Raw genomic sequence first — 25,534 nt, 5'->3', positions numbered from 1 at the left:
AAATATAAAATGAGCCTATATCCTAGTTTTATAAGAACTTTTTCTAAAAAAATATATAGCATAAAAGTATAGTAATCCAGTTAAAAAATTACAAAGCATGAATATATTATAATATCCCACTACTCCTGATAAAAGTATAAGATCACAGAGTCAAAAAGAAATACAATGTCTATATAGCTAAAAAGAAATTTAGAACAGGCATAAAGAATGATTATAGCAACAAAATAACTTTAATCTATAAAAGCTGCATGTGTATGCTCAGCTGCTCAGTCCTGTCCTACTCTCTGGGACCCTATACACTTAAAAGTTACCACCTATCAAACAACCTAAGCAAGAATACTGGAGTGGGTTGCCATGCCCTCCCTCCTCCAGGGGATCTTCCCAACCTAGGGATCGAACCTGTGTTTCCTGCACTGGCAGGCTGGAGTCTTTACCACTGAGCCACCTGGGAAGCCACCTATAAAAGCTGGGGGTAGACAAAAATTCTGGGAATACTGTGTGGCATGCGGTATACTTTAGTTGAAAAAACTGCTGATGAAATGAAACCCGCAATATTGATATAAGGTTTTCTATTACTGTGCTCTACCACTAAGTCTTCAGAGCTAACTCTTTCGTCATAAAAAGCCTAAGAGCCATGAGGCAATTTTTTTATGTTTTTGGAGCATGTGCATCTCGGAAGCATCTCATCTATCCACATATAGGATTTTAAAAATACAACAAAACATTAACAGTTAAACAATCATGAGGAGGGCAATTTTAAACCATTTTTTCTGAGCTATACATGAAGCAAGCAGACAATGTCTAAAATAGAAGCAGATAATCAAATAGGGACAACCAAGTAAGAAATGAAGCCATTTTCCTGAGTACAGAGTGTAGCACAAACTATTGATGATGATAACAAAGAGTTATACACTAGTTTCTCAAATTCTGCAATATGAAAGGGACTACATTTTATTTCCCTTAAATTTAAAATTTGTAGTTGATGCTTATTATTGAAAACTTATAAATTAGTTGTCAACCTTCTTCCAAATTATTCAGTTTTATTTATACAATTACACACATCTAAACTGAGAAAGACATATATCTAACTTTAAACTGAACAGATGCTTTAGAAGTGATTGTATAATTAGCATTGTACACAAACCTGAAATTCTCGAAGGAGAGTTGATATGTTGGCTTCATTTGCCAAGTTTGTCAAAATTTCAAGCTAAGGTAGAAAAAGAGAAAGTAAATGTTTTTTGATGGTATGGAGAGAGCAACACGGAAACTTACAATACCATATGTAAAACAGATAGCCAATGAGAATTTGCTGTATGACCACGGAACTCAAACAGGGGCTCTGTGACAATCTAGAGGGGTGGAATGGGGAGGGAGGTTCAGGAGGGAGGGGACAGATGTATACCTATGGCTGATTCTTGCTGATGTTTGACAGAAAACAGCAAAATTCTGTAAAGCAATTATCCTTCAAATAAAAATTAAAAAAAAAAAACACAAAGAAAGTGAATTTAATAAAGGTTAGCCATTTAATAGAAAGGTAATTTCTATTTTTTAAAAAATGCCTATTACAAATGTGAGACACTACACCTTTCAGTCGAACTTTGTCTCCCTACATCTACAAACAGAATAATTATATGGTGCTTAAAAAATAATTACAAAAAAGAGAATTCTACACCTTCGCTAATTGTTTGCTCCAACTTTATAACTTATTATCTAATTAACCTAAACAACTTAAGGCAGTTTTCTTTATCTTTTAATAATAAAGTTAGAAAACAACTTGCCCTCCATGTAATACCTTTACATTCCAGATACCAATTAATTCTTTTGATTAGTTTTCCTTCATCTTACCAAACCAAATATTTAGACATTTTAATTCTTTCTTCTGGATTTAGTTAAAAGAAATGTGAAATTAAAAGCTCATCTTCAATAGGTTTGCTAAAAAAATTCAGTATCTACTCATAAAAAAATATTCAATTTATCTGAAGGAAAGCTTCAAAAAGGAAAACAGGAACACAGAACAGATGGGACAAACAGAAAAATAAAATGAAAGATGTAGACATAAAGATATTCATATCAATAATTACATTAAAGGCAAACGATCTAAACACTCTAATTAAAAGGCATAGATTGTATGAGTTTTCCGATATATTCTGGATACTAGTCAATTTTTAGGTTATGTACTGGAAATATTTTTCTCCTAGATTATGAACTGACTTTTCATTTTATTTTGATAAGAACATCTTACTTTGCTGTACTATTTTGAAAAGTCATATTCTTAACATAGAGAAAAGGTGAAAAGCAGTTTTCATCTAAGCCATTTGCTTTTAGAGTTGCCAAAATGATACCACATCATCCCCAAACACATCTTGTACGTATTTTCTGCAAACAAGGACATTGTCCTACAGGCCACAATACAACCAAGAAAACCAGGAAATTAACACTGATACATCAAATCTATACAATAATCACTTACATTTAGGTTTCACTAATTATCTCAATAATGTATTAAGAAAATAGTGTATGAGTTCCATATCATACATTATATTTAGTTTAGTTTCTTTCAGTATAAAAGTTTCTCAACCTTTCTTTTGACCTTCAGGACCTGGATGCTTTTCATAACTGCAAACCAATTATTCTGTAAATTAATTATATAATTAGGGCATGTCTTAGATTTTTTTTTTTATTAAACTTAAGCTTCCATGTGATTAACCAATCATTCCAATATTTGTTGAATAGTCTACTACTGAATAGCTCTCACTGGTTTATAATGTCTCCCCTCATGTATGATGCATTTGATATGCATAGATTTGTTTCCATGCTTCATATGTTATTACCACATATTCCAAGTATCACATTGTTTTCATCATTATAACTTTATATTCATAACTATACTCTATACTGTAGTTATCATTCCCTAAATACAACTCTTTCATAATCTCTTGTATTTGCATAAAATGTGCCTTTTTTCCTACACTGAACCCTACAACCTTGCTATCAACTTACCTACCAACAACAAAAAAAATGACAAAATCATGTCATTCTTTTTAGATCCACTCTAATGTCATCTTTTCCACCAGTCTTTTCTAAACATATCAGAAAATTAGCTGCTTCTTTCTCTTTTTCCACAACACGCAATTCACATCTATTAATCACTTAAAACACAAGGCTAAAATTATCCACTTACATGTCTGTCTCTTTCACTTCCTGTGAATTACTTAAGGTATAGGCAGCATGTCTTAACTTTGTCTTATTAAAATGTAGCACAGTAATTAGTATACAATAATGTAGTTTTAAAAGCATAAAGAAAATCCCCCAATGTATCTATTTAAAAAAAAATAGGTCTCCATTTTGAAAATGCTAAACTAAAAGTTACAGCAATAGTGTCAAAGTAATGATGCATTAAAGTCTCTGAAAAATAAGGGCATGCATACCTTCAGTATCTTGATCATAGTTGGATCAGTTGACCTAACATAAAAACTCTTCAGATAAGGTTCAAACATACCCTAGATTACAAAAATAAATATATAAATACATTTATGATACTAGTACATTCATGTCTCTCTTAAATTTTGTGTTCACAGCATACATACCTTTCTTTGAATTGACATAGTTGCTATATTCTGTAGGACAATATATTGCACTTCCCTAGAAATTAAAGTAGAATTTTGACTAGGTATATTTTCCAACAAAATATATCCTAAAGCAAACACTATATTAAAGAAAAAGAATCAGCAGTTAAGCTTCATATTGAAAGACACTCTTAAATATGATACTGAAAGATTTCTAGCAAATCTTAAGATATTTATGCCTTCTTTTAAAAATACACTTTCCCTATAAGCTCTACAACATTAGACTTGATTCATCAAATGGAAGAGTTACAACAGGCAGAGCCAATGCTGTACGTGCTCTGAACATATGCAAAGAAGGTGTTCTAGGGTGAACGGAACAATCACAAGCACAGTGTTAATACAAACTCTTGACTGGAGGGCTCATCACGTGACTCAATTCTGTCCAAAGTGAAGGACAGGTTTTAAAAGAAAAAAAGCCATGTTATTTTAGGTCCAAATATCTAAGAAATGAATGTACCACTGAATCTGGTATAACGCTTCATGTGAAAGATGCATTCCAGATCCTTATTCGAACCAGCTACGGACAACAAAACTTAATGAACCGATAAAAGGGAAAGAATGCCTATGCGAGCAGACAGAGGGACGCAAAGGAAACAGCATCTTACTAAGGCAGGGCCAAAGCCAACCTAGGGTGAGAGCTGTGGCACTGATTCTGAGCTAAGAACAAAAGTAAATATTTATCTTTCTTCTCTCAACTCATTAACAGAAGTACTCAAAGGAAAAAAATTTAATTTAAAATAACTACTGGAAAATATTCAGGGTAAGCTAAATAGCTTGAAACAACAGTTTTCTTAAATACAGAAAACAAAACAAATGACAAACATCTGATCTTAAACTTAGGAAAGTGCATGTGATAGGAACTCAAGGTTTCCTGAACTGCTGACTTGAATTGCTGAATTACAGAGAGGTAAAACTGAAAAGTACATTGCTACCTCCCTGCCTATCTCCAGGAAATAACAAGCTTATGCATTTCTTTAAAACAAGTAATATTAAGAATATAGCTCTCTTCTTAAATAGAACTACTGTAATTAAATATTGCAACTTTACAAAAAGCAGTTCTGTCTTATATAATTACACTAGCCAATACAATAATACATTTAATGTAGTTTTTCAGTGACTCCAGATTTAATGTAAATCCCCAAAATTCTTATTGTCATGCCTAGAAATACCAAAATACTAGGCTACTGTAATAGCATATACTATATTACAAAAAAATACTTCCAATTTCTTTGGCTTAAGGTTAAAAAAAAAAACCACCTTCAACATTTAACATTAACTTTGAAATCAATAATCTAAAGGCTTCTATAATAATCCCCTAAGTATGAAATCTCAACTGATAAAATATAGTCAGAACCATGTGTTAAATGCCTAACAGACACATTTGATTTGTTCAAACATTACTAGTAAAGTAACACAATACAAAAGAAAACACACATATAAAATCATGTCATACCTATTGCTACGAAGCAAACGCACTAGTGATTTGGAAATAATGCCAGCTTCTGATTTTGGTGCTATATGCCAATACAGCTGAGCAACTGCCATAACCACCTAAAAGATAAAGCATGAAAACAGTAAGAACTATGGGCAGTTCCACACTACAGTTTCGAAGTATGTTCTTACATAGGATTTGCTTTAACGCCTACAAAATCCCCATGAACTAAGATGAGTATGTTGTTACCTCTGTGTGGCAGGTTGAACAGGGTCCCCCTAAGAATGCATGCCTACCCTCAGAATGTGACCTTATTTGGAAATACAGTCTTTGCAGATGTTATTAAGGTAATGATCAAGATGAGATCATACTTGATTATATAGAGTGGGCCCTAAATCCAATGTGAGTGTCCTTATCAGAGACAGAAAAGGACACAGAGAAGAAGGCAGTATGAACACAGAGGCAGAAACCGCAGTGCGGCCTTAAGTCACGGAATGTCGAAAACTGCTGGCGATCACCAGAAGCTAATTTCTCCCTAAGAGGTTCCAGCAGGAACCCACCCTGTCGACATCTTGACTTAGACTTTGGGTCTCCTGATATGTGAAAGAGTAAATTTCTATTTACTTTTAAATTAACATTTTTCTTTAATAAAATATTGAAGAAATTTTTATTTCTTTAATCTACACAGTTTTTGGTAAACTGATATGGCAGCTCTAGGAAAGCAGTCCTGTACACCCTCAGAAAGAAAAAAAGAATGTTCAGTGAATCACCCAAGGACTGACACGCCAGTAGTGCATGGCAAAGCTTGACACACACTCCGAAGCCCACAGTCTTCCTAGTGTTGCTGCTGCTGGTGCTACCCTGAGACAGGAATGAAACCAGACACTTAAAGGTAACAGTAGTAAGGAGGTTAAAATTTTTAAAGAATCCCCAAATACAGCATATTTAAGTTATAATTAAGGGAACTCTATTAAAACAATTCCTCTAAAAAAGCAGCATTTGAAATCCTGTTTTTCAAATGTAGAACCTTAAAAATAGTGCTTGGTTAAAAGCTATTACGGGGATAGTCAGACTTTCCCTGTCATAAAATATAACAAGACTATGTTTCCCCACGTGCCTCTACACTTAGATCCAGAGATCAAAACTCCAGACTTTCCACTTAGTGAAAGTATTCAGTTCAGCATGTGACAACTGCGAAGAGAGAGCTACAGAAATTAATCATCTTGTCTTTGGTTATGAAGATGTATTAATATTGCATTATTTTTGCTTTGGCTGTAGGTAACATATATAGCAGGACTTCTATGTATGCCTGAAGAGTTTACAGTACTTGAGGGTGCTTAAAGCAAAAACAGTTTCTCCTAGAATTAGAAACATTTTTTAAAAGTAGAGTTATAGGTTCCTCAACTTACTGCCCTATGGCATTTCTGTGTACTTCTCTTTTTTGTAACAAGACTGACGTCCAGCTTTCAGACATGACTTGGGAAATTGAGAAGTTTAAGAATATCTAATTTCTTCACTTGTGATCTACAAATACACTTGAATTATAGCACAGCCTCTGCTGAATTTAAAATTTTAGTAAGAAAAAATTAATTACTGACAATCTACAAATAGGTGACAGTCATTTTTAAAAAATATTAAAGCACACAGATGGCTAACAAGTACTGTATGTAGAAAAGAAAGCTGAAGCTTAATAAACTGTACTTTCTATGTGTGTTAATGATTTTAAGATTCTAGATTCTACTTAGTATGTCATTTGTTCTGATACATTAATTACGGCACTCTCAAACCCAAAGGGGCGAAAGGATCTTCTTTTTCCCCAATATTTACAAATCTAAGTGTCTTAATCTCTCTTCAATACCCCAAATTTGAATTTTATAGTCTAATCTGTAAAAGCCATGAGGGAAGCTCCCATAACTCCAAAACAACTGAAAACACAACCACACAGGCCTTCAACACTTACATTATATATGTTTATAAGAAAGTATATTCTGTAAAAACTTTTCTATTCCTAACCATTCATATACTATCACCTTATCCAGACTGTCATAACAGCTTCCCAACACTGCCTCCAGTATCGGTTATCTCCAATTCCATCTACACAGGACTAACAAAGTTTCCTGAAACAAACTCTCAATGTCTCTCTTGTAAGCTAAGAAGGCTAACAACAACAACAAAAAATTCTATTCACAATCCTTCCAAAGCCAACCTTTACACATATTTATTGTTGCTCAGTCACTAAGCCATGTCTGACTCTTTCCAACTCCATGTGCAGCACGCCAGGCTTCCCTATCCTTCACCATCTCCCAGTATTTGCTCAAACGCATGTCCATTGAGTCAGTAATGCTATCTAACCTCTGCTGCGCCCTTCTCCTCTTGCCCTCACTCTTTCCCAGCATCAGGATCTTTTCCAGTGAGTTGGCTCTTCACATCAAGTGGTCAAAGTATTGGAGCATCAGCTTCGGCATCAGTCCTTCCAATGAATATTCAGGGTTGATTTCTTTTAGGATTGACTGGCTGAATCTCCTTGCAGTCCAAGGAGTCTTTTCTAACACCACAGTTCAAAACCATCGATTATTCAGCACTCAGCCTTCTTTACTTATGGTCCAACTCTCACATCAGTATATGTCTACTGGAAAAACCATAGCTTTGACTAGACCAAAATCACTGCAGATGGTGACTGCAGCCATGAAATTAAAAGACGTTTACTCCTTGGTAGAAAAGTTATGACCAACCTAGATAGCATATTCAAAAGCATAGACATTACTTTGCTGACTAAGGTCCGTCTAGTCAAGGCTATGGTTTTTCCAGTAGTCATGTATGGATGAGAGAGTTGGACTGTGAAGAAGAATGAGTGCCAAAGAACTGATGCGTTTGAACTGTGGTGTTGGAGAAGACTCTTGAGAGTCCCTTGGACTGCAAGGAGATCCAACCAGTCCATTCTGAAGGAGATCAGCCCTGGGATTTCTTTGGAAGGAATGATGCTAAAGCTGAAACTCCAGTACTTTGGCCATCTCATGCGAAGAGTTCTCATTGGGAAAGACTCTGATGCTGGGAGGGACTGGGGGCAGGAGGAGAAGGGGACGACCGAGGATGAGATGGCTGGATGGCATCACGGACTCGATGGACGTGAGTCTGAGTGAACTCTGGGAGTTGGTGATGGACAGGGAGGCCTGGCGTGTTGCGATCCATGGGGTCGCAAAGAGTCGGACATGGCTGAGCGATTGAACGGAACTGAACTGAAGTGACTAGATAGACCTTTGTTGGCAAAGTGGTTTCTCTGCTGTCTAGATATGTCATTGCTTTTCTTCCATGGAGCAAGCGTCTTTTCATTTCATGGCTGCAGTCACTATCTGCAGTGATTTTGGTGCCTGAGAAAATAAAATCTGTCACTATTTTCACTTTTTCCCCATCTATCTGCCATGAAATGATGAGACCAGACTCCATGATCTTAGTCTTTTGAATGTTGAGTTTCAAGACAGCTTTTTCACCCTCCTCTTTCACTTTCATCAACAGGCTCTTTAGTTCCTCTTCACTTTCTGCCATTAAGATGGTATTATCTGCATATCTGAGATTATTGATACTTCTCTCAGCAATCTTGATTACACCTTGTGAGTCATCCAGTCCAGTATTTCAAATGATGTACTCTGCATATAAGTTAGTAAGCAGGGTGACAATATACAGCCTTGACGTACTCCTTTCCCAATCTGGAACCAGTCCTTTGTTCCATGTCCAATTCTAACTGTTGCTTCTTGACCTGCATACAGGTTTCTTAGGAATTAGGTAAGGTAGCCTGGTATTTCCATCTCTTTAAGAATTTTCTACAGTTTGTCATGATCCACACAGTCAAAGGCTTTAGTGTAGTCAACAAAGCAGATGTTTTTTAGGAATTCTTTTGCTTTTTCTATGATAGAATGAATTTTGACAATTTGAACTGATTCCTTTGCCTTTTCTAAATCCAGTTGAACCAAATAAGCAGGATACCAAAACATATTGGAACAAAACATATACTACCTCTGCTGCTGCTGCTGCTAAGTCACTTCAATCGTGTCCAACTCTGTGCAACCCCACAGACGGCAGCCCACCAGGCTGCCCCGCCCATGGGATTTTCCAGGCAAGAGTACTGGAGTGGGGTGCCATTGCCTGAGAAGGTGATGGCACCCCACTCCAGTACTCTTGCCTGGAAAACCCCATGGACAGAGAAGCCTGGTAGGCTGCGGTCCATGGGATCGCGAAGAGTCGGACATGACTGAGCGACTTCCCTTTCACTTCTCACTTTCATGCATTGGAAGAGGAAATGGCAACCCACTCCAGTGTTCTTGCCTGGAGAATCCCAGGGATGGGGGAGCCTGGTGGGCTGCCGTCTATGGGTCACACAGAGTCAGACACGACTGAAGTGACTTAGCAGCAGCAGCAGCAAACTACCTCTAGTTGGTATATAATCAAATAAGCAGGGAACCAAAGTATACTGGTACAGTACAAACTACCTCTCTTTGTTTCACTATTCAAAAACATTCTTGATCAGTAAGTATTTGGACTATAAGCCAATTTCCAAGACAAAGTAAAATTAAAAATGAATAAATTGTAATTTTAGTTGGCAAGTTACAGCTACTTAAGTAACAGCAAGTCAAGTGAGGACACACTAAAATATAAGCATATTTTACAATATTAATAAAATAACATATGTGTCATTACTGTGCATAGTTACCTAATCATGATTTAGAAACTAAATACAAAGTATAAGATAAAAACTGCTAATTCCTAAGATATACATACAAAGCTCTAAGGACCAAACTCTCAAGCATCAGAAAACAAAGCAGTTCAAGGGAAACTCTCATTTTCAGTTTTAACTAGTTGTACAGAATGATTTGTTAAGAATTTGTTTTTAACTAAAATAAGTTTAAGAAAACATTTAACTTGAATTCATCAAAACTTACATAACTTCCAGTTAAGAGGAAACAACGGTATAGTAAAGAAAGTAACCAGACAAACCCAGAGAACATTCTGCAAGACTTGAGAGTTCAGAAGATAAAACAACCAGATGTAATGCAGTGTAACTGGTATAGGTGAACCAGTTATAGAAGAATTTAGGGTAAACTGGTATTTCATGAGATGAAATTTTACTGAAGTAGAAATAGGGAACTGACTAGAAAAAATATGTTACAAAATATTATGTGTACTATGACTTTTATCTTGGTTTAAAATATATTATGTACAGACATACACACATATGACAGAGGAACACTTATACAGAAAAGAAGGATCTGGGGAAAACTGCATTAAGATATTATAACTGATATGTGATGGAAATAAAATGTTTATATTAGTTTTTCTAGTTTGTATTTTCTAATTTTAAACTGTATTCTTTTAAAATATTTTAAAATATAAAGAGTTATTTAAAATAAAGATATAAAGCAAAACAAAAACTTAGGACCTCAGTAAAGATGATTTTTAATTATTCCTACCAGTAAAATTTACTATGCATGTATGAGGCATCATGCTAGGTGTTTCTAACTATATGTTAGTCCTTTCAAAACTCTTAATAGATAAATACAAATATAATGAGCAGAGGCTGAGATGATTAGGTAGAATCACTGACTCAACAGACATGAATTTGAGCAAACTCCAGGAAATAGTGAAGGACAAGGAAGCCTGGCATGCTGCAGACCATGAGGTCACAGGGTTGGACATGACTTAGTGACTAAACAACAACCTTATTAAGTGCTCACAACAATAATTTCATAACAGAGAAATACATACAGTCTTCCAATCAACTGCAAAACATCTTAGGCTCGTATCCCAGGAATCCAATTACAAAATCAAAAGGAAAATGAAGAACAGTAGGCATACAGGTACCAAACCAAGTAACCTATAAAAACCTGATTTTTAGTATACAAACAAATAAATAAATGCTCCATTAGTACACTCAAAATTACCTGCTGAACTTACATATTTTTAAGCACCATTTTTAAAAAGCTGTGAATTATTTCTTGTAATGGTTTTTACATACCGCTGCATTCCTGCTCTGAAGCAAAGGCTTTGTATTCCGAATTAAAAGTCTATGGTCTGGATCCATAGTATATGGCCTCTTCCTTTTGTCAGCCTTTTCCTTCTGCTCCTCATCAGAATCATAGAAATCCTTCTCATTGTCCTCTAGGCCATCACCCTAAAGGAAAGAAATCCAATTCCAAGCTTAGTTCAGACCTGGAACTACCCAAATACTACACAAAGAAAACTTTTTAAAAAACATCTACAATAATGATAATATTTTACGAATACTACTGTGGAGGCAATTTGAAACTATGCTACTTATATGGAAGAAAGGCCTTACTTTTTCTTGTATTTTATGGCACAGTAACTGTCCTTTAGTGCAATAGATAATATTTTTATATTATATAGCAAACCTCACATTAAATTAGCATAGAAATACCCACAGTCGTCCAAAGGGAAAAGCTGACCATTAAATTCTAACAAAGCCTATGATATGATACTACCCAAAGCTGAAAACTGTTTCCATAAATTATCAGTCTCTCTGTAACTGGATCAAAGGGTCAGAGGAAAGAAGAAAATTGTTTGAACTGCAACACACATAAAAGAAATCATTAATAAAGTTTGACAGGTTAAAAATTGGTAATTAAAAAGGCCCCTGTGTTGTCAAGAAAGACTAAGTTTGAGATTTATGTATATCCCTGAGACTTGATTATATGCTTTTGTCTTACACTTTTTATTTATTTGAATTCTTTATTATCTCTGTCAGTAAATGTAGCCTATAGGTGCATGGGTCCATGCGTGCAGTTGTTCCGACTGTTTGAGACCCCCCGGACTGTAGCCTGTCAGGCTCCTCTGTCCATGGGATTTTCCAAGCAAGATGACTGGAGCAGGCTGTCATTTCCTCCTCCAGGGGACCTTCCTGACCTAGGGATCAAACCCATGTCTCCTGCATTGGCAGGATTCTTTACCAGAGTCACCTGGGAAACCCAGCCTACAGGTAAGGAGTCCTAAAAATAAACAACAACAAAAAGCACACAAAGAACATATTCAAGTGGACCCAGTGCAATAACGAGGGCTTCCCACCTGGTGCTAGTGGTAAAGAGCCCCCCTGCCAATGCAGGAGACGGAAGAGACACGGGGTTGGTCCCTAGGTCGGGGGAGGAGGGCGTGGCAGCTCACTCCAGTATTCTTGCCTGGAGAATTCCACAGACAGAGGAGCCTGGCGGGCTACAGTCCATGGGGTCGCACAGAGTCAGACATGGCTGAAGCAACTTAGCACACACAGTGCAGTCACTATTTAGAGGTGATTTCTGTTACCATGTACCTGGAACGTATTCTCCACTTCTGGGAAGATGGAATAGATATACTTATTCCTATTCTTCTCACTAAGAACAACTAGAAACCTAAGACATTATATATAAAACAATTTAAGAAAAGAAAGGCAGAGAGAAAAAAGGCCGGATATGGACACCTCAGGAACCAAAGAATGATACAACAGTGAGTTCCTTGGATTTTCATTTTTCCTCATATATTAAAGACTGGGTGGAAGAGAAGTGAGTTAATAAGAAAATCAATTAAATATAGATTAAACAAATCCCCCCAAAGCCTGCTCCTTGTAGCCAAAGAACCAAGAAAAAGAAAGTCTAGCGAGACAGAAAACTTTTTAAGAAAATAACTGTTCTAGTGCAGTCAACTCAGAGAAAAAACCACGACCCTACCCCTAATCCCACAAGCAAAGACTGACAAGGAGAGCCTAGATATCCACTCCTCCCCTCAGCCTCCCACTGGGGTGCTATCAGAAAAGACCAAGATAGAACTGGGATTTTAATCCCCACCAGGAGGTAATACGGTGTGGGGAGCTTGGACATCCAAGTCTGCTGATCAATACGGAGGTGACTTCTATCCCTGGCTCCCCTACGCTGGGCGCAGAGGATGCTTAGTGGATATTCCACCCAGGACCTGCAGCAACACCAGCCCATGGTAACAAGGACACCCCACTCTGAGGTGTCAGTGGAAGACAAATCTGGAACAGTCATGAGACATATCCATCCCTCCCAGCCAGAAAGTCATCAGGGGAGTAACAGTGCGGAGCCAGATCCCATATTCACCCACAGTAACAATGAGCCCCCTGAGGTGTCAACGGGGGCTAAGGGGGGAACCTGGACTTTTAATGTGACCTGACGCTGATGAGATGGCAGCACCTCACTTTTCTTTGCTGGAATAGTCTCAAACAAACCCAGCTAAAACTTAAAATTTGAATAAGATCCACAATCTCATAATATCCAAAATTTCCAGGTTTCAACAAAAAAATCATTCAGCATTTCAAGAGCCAAGCAGGGAAAGTGGATTCCCTGGTTAGGGAACTAAGATCCCACATGCTGCGTGGTGTGGCCAAAATAATAATAATACAAATGGCCACAAACATGAAAAGATGCCCAGGTTCACTAATAAAGAAACAAAATGAAATAATATATAAAAAAAAAGAAGAGGCAGAAAAAACAACGTATTCACTGACAAAAAATGTATGCAACTACACGTGAAACTTACTCCTTGGAAAGAAAGCTATGACAAATCTAGACAGCATATTAAAAAGCAGAGATATCACTTTGCTGACAAAGGTCTGTATAATCAACTCTATGGTTTTTCCAGTAGTCATGTACAGGTGTGAGAGTTGGATCATAAAGAAAGCTGAGTGCTGAAGATTTGATGCTTTTGAACTGTGGTGCTGCTGAGTGCTGAAGATTTGATGCTTTTGAACTGTGGTGCTGGAGAAGACTCTTGAGAGTCCCTTGGACTGCAAGAGGATCCAACCAGTCAATCCTAAAAGAAGTCAACCCTGAATATCCATTGGACAGACTGATGCTAAAGCTCTAATACTTTGGCCACTTGACTTGAAGAGCCAACTCACTGGAAAAGACCCTGATGCTGGAAAGATTGAAGGCGTAAGGCAAAGGGCATGACAGGATGAGATGGTTGGATAGCATCATCGACTCAATGGACATGAGTATGAGCAGACTGCGGGAGACAGTGAAGGCAGGGAACCTTGGTGTGCTTCAGTCCATGGGGTTGCAAAGGAGTCGGCCCACTTAGAACTGTACAACAACAACATATGAAACAAGGGGCTAGTGTCTAGCATATATAGACCACTCCTAAAACATTACAGTAAAAAGCCAATTCAGTTTAAGAAAGGACAAAAGATATCCTTTTAACTGAAATATGTCTCCCCTAAAATTCATATGTTGAAGCCTCAAGGTGACCATATGCTTAAGTAGGGACTTCAAGGTTAAATTAGATTTTATCAATGGTATTCTAATCCAATATAACTGGTATTCTTACTAGAAGAGAGAAAGGCATATTAGAACACAGCAAGAAGGCAGCCATCTGTAAGCCATGGACAGGCAGCTTGGGAGAAACCAAACTTGCTAACACCTTGATCCTGGACTTCTAGCCTCTTGGAAAAACTGTGAGAAAACGATGAGAAATAAATTTCTTTTTATTTGACCAGTCTGTGGTATTTTGTTACAGCCTTACCAAACTAATACAGACAATTACCTAAGAAGATATCCAAAGGGCAAACAAAGCACATGAAGCAACACAATTAAAACCACTGCAAGGTGCTATTGTTATGGCATACACATCACAATTGCTCTCATCTAAAATTAAATGTAAAAAAGTACTGACAACACCAAATGACAGTAAGGACATCGAGGAAGTGGGTCATTCGTACGCTGGTGGTGAATGCAAAACATTATACTCACTTTGGCAGGTTGGCAGTGTCTTACAGAACTGAACCTGTATTTACCATACAACCCAGAAATTACACTCTTAGGCATTCATCACGGGGAAATAGAAATTAATTCTCACAAAGATTTGTACATCATAGCAGCTTTATCCCTATTAGCCAAAATGGAAACAACACAGATGTCCTTCAATGGATGAATGGTTAAACTGGTTAAGCAAATGGTTAAACATCTCCGCCATGGAATACCACCCAGAAATAAAAAGAAAGAAACTACTGATACACACAATTCTGATTAATGTCCAGAGAAGTATACTGAACTTGAGTGAGAAAAAGTAATCCTAAAAGGTTAATATTGTACAATTCCATTTACACAGCATTCCTGAAATGACAAAATTATAGAGATGGAGAAAAAATTAGCAGTTACCAAGGGTTAAGGGGCAGCAGGGTTAGGCAGAGGAAGGAAAGGAGTTTAGCTATAAAATGGTTACATGAAGGATATTTGTGATGGAAACATTCTGAATCCTGAATGTATCAATGTTAATACCCTGGTTTGCAAGATGTTACCATTGGAGGAAAATGAATAAAGGTTACACCAGATCTCTCTATATGATTTCTTACAACTGCATGTGAACCTACAATTATCTTAAAATAGAAAGTTTAATTAAATAAAATTAAGGAGAAAAAAATCAGCAAATCATTTAAAAGCAATTTGCATATATTTATCCATTGTTATAAGATAACAATAAAAGAAATTACCTAAATTGTTATAGTTTAACATCACCTAATGAATTGTTTTCCTTTTAAGTACTTTTAAGACACAATCTTTACTTAAATATCACTGAACACTTTTCATCAAAAACATGACCTTTAGGTTTCTTAGAAATAAGAATAATATTATCTCAGTGTTTTTTAAATCGACAATAAAAAAATTTTAAGAAATTCTCCAAACAAAAGAAACTCACCAAATGTATACTCTTTGAAAACAAAAGGCATTTTAAAAGTAATACCCATATTTAGAAGTAAACTAGAAATTATAACATTATCTTCTTCAAATATACAATTCAAAACAAATTACTTGTCTAAGTGCTTAAAAAGAAGGACTATAACTGAGATAAACTTTTATATCAAGGCCAATACACAACTAACTTATTCTTTAAGCCTAAGCACTCACCTACAATCTTCAGTGTATATTAATCAAACAAATGTTCAAAATCAACCTGAAATTGATATGATGAAACTGCTATATTTATCATATTCATGAGTATGAAACACACTAACAAAATCTTCAAAAGTACATAATGCTGCCTTTTAAAAAGTTTATTCATTCATTCCAGTTCTCCTTCACTATTAATTTTATTAAAGCCCAACTATGTTATTTTAATAAATTATATTTGTATTGCTTATTGTAGTATATAAGAATTTAGGATTATGGCAGTAAGAAGACTATTAAGGAATTTTTTTCTTTCATTAGTATCTTTCCCACATACAAAGATCTTACAAAGCTATTATGTAGAACTTATATAAATTAATGCTTCAAACGTTTTATTAAAGATCTATAAACTAATTCTTTCTTAACATTTAACATTAGATAAATTAGTGTAATTTACTAAAATGAAAGGGATTCTTTGAAATAGTACAAAGTTTTAACAACAGGATTATTGGATAACAAACACAAAGAACATGTTGCTTAATACCTAAAATAGTTATTGATATGAACTATTATTTCAAAGTATATTCCTGTCAGAAGAAACTTTCTCTTACACTTTCTGTGAAATTTCAACTTAGTTTTATTGTTATGAGAACACCATGGCATAGCTTTTTAGATCTGGCTGCTAATTACTAACTATATATTTTTATCAGCAGCATAATTCTCTTAAGTTTGAACTAAAAGGAAAAAAAGTTTAAGGATTGATTAGGTTAATGAAATGAAAGAGATGAGGCTTCCTCATAGGACTGGTGCCAATCTGCAATAACTTAATATCTGAATCTCTGTCACTGCTAGCTGTTTTCTTACGTTTTCAACCTATGAGAACAGACACGAGCCTAAACAGGATTGAAGAGAGATGCATACAATCAAAATGGGTAATATTAGGTCATGGCAGCTCAGTATCAGGGCTGCCTCTACGATCGTGTTAATTTCTTAACCTCTCCTTCTCTTCATTTCCTCACTTGTAAAATGAAATAAAAGCAGTATCTATATCATGAGTGTGTGCGTGTGTGTACGCGCTCAGTTGTGTCCACCTATTTGCAACACCAGGGACTACAGCCCACCAGGCTCCTGTGTCCATGCAATTTTCCAGGGAAGAATACTGGAGTGGGTTGCCATTTCCTTATCCAGGGCATCTGCCTAACCCAGGGATGAAAGCCCAGTCTCTTGTCTCCTGCAATGGCAGGAGGATTCTTTAACATTGGCGCCACCTAGGCAGCCCAAATAATATTATGAAAGTGTTCATGAAGATTGATTTGTTTAGTGAAAGTATATAATCACTTACTGTTCAGTGAATATTAAACACTCAAATAGTAGCAATTAACATTGCTTTTATTAAAATTTTTTCTAGAAATTATTACCTCACTTTAAATCAAATATCCCCAGATGCAAAATATGAAGAAAAGTTTCCCCTGAAACCCTAACCCTAAAATTATCCCTCAGAAAAGAAACTGCCTCCTATTTGAGATTTACAAGTATATCAAGAGGCTTTTGTACAGGTGCTTCATTCTGAACCAAAATGTACCGTTTAGGGAACTCATTACACTAAGACAACTTTAATCAATGCTAGTTCCAGTTGCTTAAAAGAAGTCACAAACCCCAGGGATAAAATGTCATTAAAAGTAACACTTAAAAGATTACTTTTTAAAAACAGGTAATATAGGATCACAGAGTTCTGCTTCTAATAACAGGCAATTTGGGATAAACCTTATAGTGAGCTAGGAAAGAAAAATGAAACACACTTGTTTCAAGGCACTGAAAAGCTAAAAGAACAGTGATGGATTATGCAGGCAAAACCCAGAAGTAGTGGTAAACCTAGAAATCTAACAGTTGAACACCTGCAATTGTTTCTCCACCCAAAGCGTGAGTTGTTATATACATAACAAAAATCTTAAAGGCCTAAAGAGCTTTTAGCAGATTCACAAAAATTACAGAAGCAAAAGCTGGTGATCAGGACCCACCAAAAAGCAAGATCCCTAACTCTCCTTAATCTCTAGTTTTAAGTCCTGAAAGTCTATATCCTAGGGAGTTAAGGTCATAAAACTGAAGCTCATATTTTAATCATGTCAATCTAGAATTGAAGTGAATGAATGAACTCAGATTGCTGATGCCCTGATCAAGTAATAATCCACAAACAAACCAAAACTAATCATCCAAAGCTTCAAAACTAGTTCAACAATTTTTCAGAAAGTAAGGAAAGAGGGCAAAAAAGGGGGAAGAAAAAGCAGTGTCACTGAGGGTCAGGATATTGTTTCCATTTGAGAGGGAAAGCAGGATATTAAGTGGAAAGTGAGGAATTAGGGGCTTCTGGTGAATACTTATAATTTGTTTCTTAATCTGAGTACTCGTTACATCAGTGTCTTCAGTTTGCAAAAATTCATGAAGCCATTTGCTTCTGACACATACACATTCAGTTCAGTTCAGTCGCTCAGTCGTGTCTGACTCTGCGACCCCATGAATTGCAGCACGCCAAGCCTCCCTGTCCATCACCATCTCCCAGAGTTCACTCAAAGTCACGTCCATCGAGTCGGTGATGCCATCCAGCCATCTCATCCTCTGTCGTCCCCTTCTCCTCCTGCCCCCAATCCCTCCCAGCATCAGAGTCTTTTCCAGTGAGTCAACTCTTTGCATGAGGTGGCCAAAGTATTGGAGTTTCAGCTTCAGCATCATTCCTTCCAAAGAACACCCAGGACTGATCTCCTTCAGAATGGACTGGTTGGATCTCCTTGCAGTCCTAGGGACTCTCAAGAGTCTTCTCCAACACCACAGTTCAAAAGCATCAATTCTTCGGCACTCAGCTTTCTTCGCAGTCCAACTCTCTCATCCATACATGACCACTGGAAAAACCATAGCCTTGACTAAACGGACCTTTGTTGGCAAAGTAATGTCTGCTTTTCAATATGCTATCTAGGTTGGTCACTTTTCTTCCAGGGAGTAAGCGTCTTTTAATTTCATGGCTGCAGTCACTACAGTGATTTTGGAGCACAAAAAGATAAAGTCTGACACTGTTTCCACTGTTTCCCCATCTATCTCCCATGAAGTGATGGGACCGGATGCCATACATTACCTATTTCTAAACATGCATATAAGAAAAAAGCAATGATGTGAATGTAAGTTTTAAAAAACAAAGACAATAAAGAGAGAAGTTAAAAAATGAGGCTATTAGACACGAATTTTCAAGAACTGAGACCTAACTATGGACAATATATTCAAGTAATTAATGATAAGACTGAGTCTTCTGGTGGGGATTTCAACCCTGTCTGGAGAAGGGAAAGGCTACCCACTCCAGTAGTTTGGCCTGGAGAATTCTATGATCTGTACAGTCCATGGGGTTGCAAACAGTCGGACGTGACTGAGTGACTTTCACCTGTATTATTATTTTTAAACTAATTCTTTTTTGGCCATACTGGCAGATACGTGGCATCTTAGTTTCCTGACTAGGGATCAAATTAGTGCTCCTTGCATTGGAAGCACAGTGTCTAAACCAGCAGACCACCAGGAAAGTCTCTCAACCTCATATTATTTTTACAGAAAAGTCAGATTCACTCTTTTACATAACTTTGACATAAAGTGCCATAATTTCAGCAACCACCAGGACAGATCAGACTCAGGATGATTTATGCTCTCTCAGAGAAAACAGCCCAGATAATAATCAAAGATATTAAGTGACACCTCATACTTTGTATCTTAGATAACTTAGAACAACTCCAAAATAATCATTCTTAATCAATATTTTAAATGTATGGTGGGAAGAATTTTATTTTCACATTGTCAAGAAACATTTTCTGTTGATGTTTGGTTAAACAAGGTAAACAAGATACAATCAGAAGGATGCTTAGTCTGCTTAAAAGTAAATACAGATAAAAAAGGTTTCAAAGATCCTGAAATCTATAGAAAGAAACTTCCATTTGCTCAACTTAGTACATCAACTTAGTACTAATTATACATCATATATGAAAAAAGCAGATGAACTAACTCTAATATATCTTCATGTGCATTGAAAAAAATATTTTAGAAATACTTTGTTTCTAATGGAATTGCTTAACTTTTTAAAACAGTTTAAAAAATACCTTCTAGTGTATTTTTATCTAGCTATTAACATTATGCAGTTTCAATTCATGGGCTTCCCAGGTGGCGCTAGTGGTAAAGAACCCAACCGCCAATGCAGGAGATTTAAGAGCTGTGGGTTCGATCCCTGGGTCAGGAAGATCCCTTGGAGGAGGGCATGTCAACCCACTTCAGAATTCCTCCTGGAGAAGCCCAAGGACAGAGGAGACTGGCAGGCCGCAGTCCACAGGGTCACAGTCGGACACAACTGAAGCAACTTAGCACGCATGCACACATGAGGTTTTAATTCATACAAAACATCTATAAATTTAGAATTAAGTAGAAAGGCCTTCCCTACAAAGCTGCAACAGCAGTTATTAGGTATTATGTATTAGTAATAGCAGCCTTTAGGTATTACGCTAAGTTCTCATTCAGGAGTATATTATGCATATAATCTTAACCATCTGATCTCCTGATTCTTGGATAAAATATGGTACAATTTAGAAAGAAAAAATGTTAACTTGTATCTTTCATTTGCTACCAAAGGGCAGGAAAACAGAAAATTGTTTTAGAAGTGCTTGCATCAAAAAACTTTTTAAAAATCAACTATTATATATTGTTTGTACTGAGGCTAGAGAAATGAGGTATTATCACCCATGGGGACTTCAATGGGTATTAATTAAAACATTTTATACAGTGGCTTATGTTGGCAATTTTTCTAAATGTCATGATCATTTAAATAATTTCACCTTTTATAACAATAAATTACTGATTATTACAAAGAGAACCATTTAACAGAAATCTGATGTAAAAAACCAGCAATGAACTGTAAAACCTGCTCTTTTGCACCTTGGAACACAGCTGGTTCTAAAACTAAGGCAGTTAAAATAAATCTAGATCATTTTAGCAACAAAATAATGATGTTATCAGTTCATAACCCAAAGAATAAAATAAATATCTATGAATCCATACTTAGGAAAATAAATGACTAATAAATAAATAAATAAATGGGGGAGAAAAGGCAAGTCTTCCTTACAGAAGGATTTCTAACAATAATTATGCTAATAATGACTGAGCACTACAGGCTTAAAATACACTTCCATGGCAGGATCCATATTCTTGGAATATCCTGAGATGACGTGCATCTCAAACAGCCTATACAGAAGCAAACATGGCTCCTACGGAAAAGTATTAAATGGCTCAAAAAGGAACTCTGGTAATAACAAGGACACAAATATATAAAATCTTTGTGATGAAACTCATGGGTATAAAAAATTTTATTTATAAATAAAGATTTTTCTACTATTAAAGTATCCATACATGTAGAAAATGAAATGATATACAATAGACAACCTTCTCCATCTTACGCACTCAACTGAACCAAAAAAAAGGTTAAATCCCTTACCTGGAAAATGGAGACAGCTTTGTAGTTTCTTTAAAGACGATGTTTTAGAAATACATTCTGAATAGATATGGGTGAAATTATATAATATCTTGAATTGTATATAAAATTTGGGACAGAAGTGGGAAGAGGCTTGAGTTAAAGTGAGAGTAGCCATGAGTTGATGACTGCTGCGGCTAAATGATGTATACACGTGGGGATTCATTAGACTGTTGGCCCTATCTTTGTGCATGCTTAAATTTTTCAATAATCTAACATTTATACAGTGAGTCTGACTCAAGATCAAACTATAAAGCCACAGTAATGAAAACCAAGATAGTGTGGTACTAATGAAAGAATGGACAAAGAGATTAATGGAACAGAACAGGGAATTTCAAAAAAGGCCTGCATGAATATATATAGTTAACTGACTTGTGACAAAGGAGCAAAGGTAATACAGTAGAAAAGAAATGGTCTTCAACAAATGGTGGTGAACATCAACATGCAAAAAATAATCAATCTAGACACAGACCTACAGCATTTATAAAAATTCACTCAAAAAGGATTAGAGACAAATGAGGAACAGCAAGCCATAAAATTCCAGAATGTAACGTAGGAGAAAATCTAGATGACCTTGGTATAGTGATGACTTTTAGATAACACCACCAAAGGCACAATCCATGAAAGAAATAACTGACAGACTGAACTTCATTAAAATAAAAACTGTCTGCTTTGTAAAAGCTGTCAAGACAAAGGTAAGACAAGCCACAGAGTTGGAAAAATATTTGGAAAAGATATATCTGGTAAAGGGCTGTTATCCAAAACATACAAACTCAACTATGAGAAAGCTAACAACTCAGTTAAAAAATGGGCAAAGGATCTGAACAGGTAACTCACCAAAAAAGATACATAGTTTCGGGAAGATATATAGATTTGGAAAGATCTGCTGGAGAAGGGATAGGCTACCCATTCCAGTATTCTTGGGCTTCCCTTGTGGCTCAGCTGGTAAAGAATCCGCCTGCAATGCGGGAGACCTGGGTTCAATCTTTGTGTCAGGAAGATACCCTGAGAAGGGAAAGGCTACCCACTCCAGTATTCTGGCCTGGAGAATTCCATGGATTATAGTCCATGGGGTTGCAAAGAGTCAGACACAACTGAGCGACTTTCAGTTTTCACTTTCAAGCTTCTGAAAAGATGTTCAACATTACATTACATCTAATTAGGGAAATGCAAATTAAAACAACATACTAGTGTACATTCGGAGAAGGCAATGGCACCCCACTCCAGTACTCTTGCCTGGAAAATCCCATGAACAGAGGAGCCTGGTAGGCTGCAGTCCATAGGGTCGCCGAGAGTTGGACACGATTCAGTGACTTCACTTTCATGCATTAGAGAAGGTAATGGCAACCCTCTCCAGTGTTCTTGCCTGGAGAATCCCAGGGACAGCGGAGCCTGGTGGGCTGCCGTCTATGGGGTCGCACAGAGTCGGAAACGACTGAAGCGACTTAGCAGCAGCAGCAGCAGTGCACATTTGTCAGAATGGCCAAAATCCAGGATACTGACAACACTAAAAGCAAAAGAAGTTCTCATTCACTGCCAGTGGGAACACAAAACAGTACTGCCACTATTAAAGAAAATCTGGCAGCTTCTTACAAAATTATATGTATTATCATCAAATGGTTGAGTAATCAGGGGCTTTCCCTGGTAGCTCAGATGGTAAAGAATATGCCTGCAATGTGGGAGACCTGGGTTCGATCCCTGGGTTGGGAAGATTCCCTGGAGGAGGGCATGGCAACCCACTCCACTATTCCTGCCTGGAGAATCCCCGTGGACAGAGGCGCCTGGCAAGCCACAGTCCACAGGGCGGCAAAGTCAGACAAGACTGAGCAACTAAGCACACACACATATGAGTAATCAGAGTCCTTGGTTTATGCCAGAACAAGCTGACACAGAAATCTGCACAGCTTTACCCATAACTGCCAATTTACAGAGGCAAGCGAGATATCCTTCAGCAGGGAAATGGATGAATAAACTCTGGGGCATCTAGATAATGGAATATTATTTGGTCCTAAAGAGAAATGAGCTACCAGAGACATGAAAAGACACAGAGCATCCTTAAACTCATATTACTATTCAAGGTAGTCAATCCAGGAAGGCTACAGAGTGGATGATTCTAACCAAATGATACTCTGACAAAGGAAAACTATGGAGGCAATTAAAAAAAAAAAAAAGATTGCCAGGATTTGTAGCAGAAAGAGGAATAAATAAGCAGAATAGAGAGAATTTTTAGAACAGTGAAATTATTTTATAAAATATCACAATGGTGGGGTCAGGTCATTATATATTTGTCAAAACCAACAGAAGGGACAACATGAGCAAGCCTTAATGTAAGTGGTGGACTTCAGGTGTTAGTGATGTATTAACATACGTTCATCAATTGCAATAAATGTACTACTACTGTGGAGAAAGATGTCGACAGGGAGGTAGGCAGGCATAGGGAATATAAAGGAACTCCTTGCATTTTTCACCCTATTTTGCTATGAACCTAAGACTGGTTTAAAAATAAATTTAAAACAAATCTTTTAGAAGAAATCAATGAGTTTAATATATCTTGTTTCATATGAAAGTAGGTCTCTCTCCACTCATATGTACTGACCACCCCAAATGCTAATATAAAAATCAAAATAAAATTAACTTTTCATCAAGCTCTAGAACATTGACTTTCAGTAAGAGAAATGCTGGTTACATTAAATATAAGCTTTATGAAGTCCAAAAAAATTACCTTTTATTTCATAAAGCATATTTCTGGAAAGGCACAGTTTATAAATATTATCATTATTCCTGCCATCTCTTTCTTTAATTACCATGGTGTTGGCAGTAGTCAAGAAAGAGACACTGAGTATACCTACTTGTCTTCTGAATTCCAAGCAGCCCGCAGGGCGCTGCTGCTGTTGCTAAGTAGCTTTAGTCACGTCCAACTCTGTGCGACCCCAGAGACGGCAGCCCATCAGGCTCCCCTGTCCCTGGGATTCTCCAGGCAAGAACACTGGAGTGGGTTGCCATTTCCTTCTCCAATGCATGAAAGTGAAAAGTGAAAGTGAAGTCACTCAGTCGTGTCAGACCTAGCGCTAGCACCAACTTAAGATCTAAACCAGAACAATACAATGTCTGCACTCTACCGTGGACACAGACTACTACATAATGCTTAAAAGCTACAGGGGAATATATCAGGGCACTGTCATGCCATGCGATACTCATAATAGCAAGCTTGAGCTACTTTAACAAAATACCACAGACTGTGTAGCTTAAACAACAGACATTTATTTTTCACAGTTTTCTGGTGAGAATCCACTTCCTAGATTGCAGCTGGTTGCCTTCTCACTATGTCTTCACACGGGCAGAGAAAGAGAAAGGAGGCACGCTCTCCAATGCCTCTTCTTAGAAGGGCACTATTCCCATGATGAGAACCCCACACTCACAACTTGACTGAAATCTAATTCCCTCCCAAAGTCCTCACCGAAAAATACATCACATTGGGAGTTAAGGATTTCAACACGTGGATTCTGAAGGACATAAACATTCAGTCCGTAGACACCACAGCAGTATACCGGAGGGGCATCATGCTCGCAATGGGTCAGAGTTCCCTGACAAGATCAGAGTGAGGAGGTGACTGGCAGTATCATAAATGCTTCATTAAACTATTCAGTATGAATGGCACATATTTGCTTTCTTTTTTAAAGTCCGTCATTTTTAAGTTTAATATTTTTCTCAAAAAAAAAAAAGTAGTCTCTTTCTCCTCAAATTAGGTCTATATAAAACAACAGAAAACATATATACTGGTTTGAAATATTTTTTCCTTCCTTGAGGTAACTGCTCTGCTCTTCACTTTATATGTCTTTATACCACAGCCCAGCGAACACTACACCACAGGTGGAAGCATGGGTTTGAGAATCATCGAACACTGAACACCCCCCAATACATCACAATTATAGAAACACCTGTGCCCAGTAACTTTGACTTGAGTCACTCTGAAAATCCAGAGCACTCAATCGCCCACAACACTTTTCATTTTTCATGACGACACGTTCAGCACCAATACGTAAGAGGTGCG

The 25,534-nt window shown here is 36.9% G+C and overlaps 1 protein-coding gene across 1 annotated transcript in view; it reads right to left on the bottom strand.

Annotated features, from left to right (window-relative positions):
* AP3B1 (adaptor related protein complex 3 subunit beta 1) overlaps positions 1-25,534 on the bottom strand; it is a 239,403-nt gene that overhangs the window by 131,568 nt on the left and 82,301 nt on the right. The window contains exons 8-12 of the mRNA XM_068963860.1: positions 11,066-11,221; positions 5,080-5,177; positions 3,588-3,642; positions 3,429-3,500; positions 1,145-1,207 (exon numbers count right to left, since the gene is read on the bottom strand). Coding sequence (XP_068819961.1) covers positions 1,145-1,207; positions 3,429-3,500; positions 3,588-3,642; positions 5,080-5,177; positions 11,066-11,221 — 444 coding nt within the window. The remainder of the gene's footprint in view (positions 1-1,144; positions 1,208-3,428; positions 3,501-3,587; positions 3,643-5,079; positions 5,178-11,065; positions 11,222-25,534) is intronic.

The sequence above is a fragment of the Capricornis sumatraensis genome, chromosome 2 (assembly GCF_032405125.1).
Source record: "Capricornis sumatraensis isolate serow.1 chromosome 2, serow.2, whole genome shotgun sequence".
Classification (NCBI taxonomy): Eukaryota; Metazoa; Chordata; class Mammalia; order Artiodactyla; family Bovidae; genus Capricornis; species Capricornis sumatraensis.
This window is presented reverse-complemented; position numbering and strand designations above follow the sequence as displayed.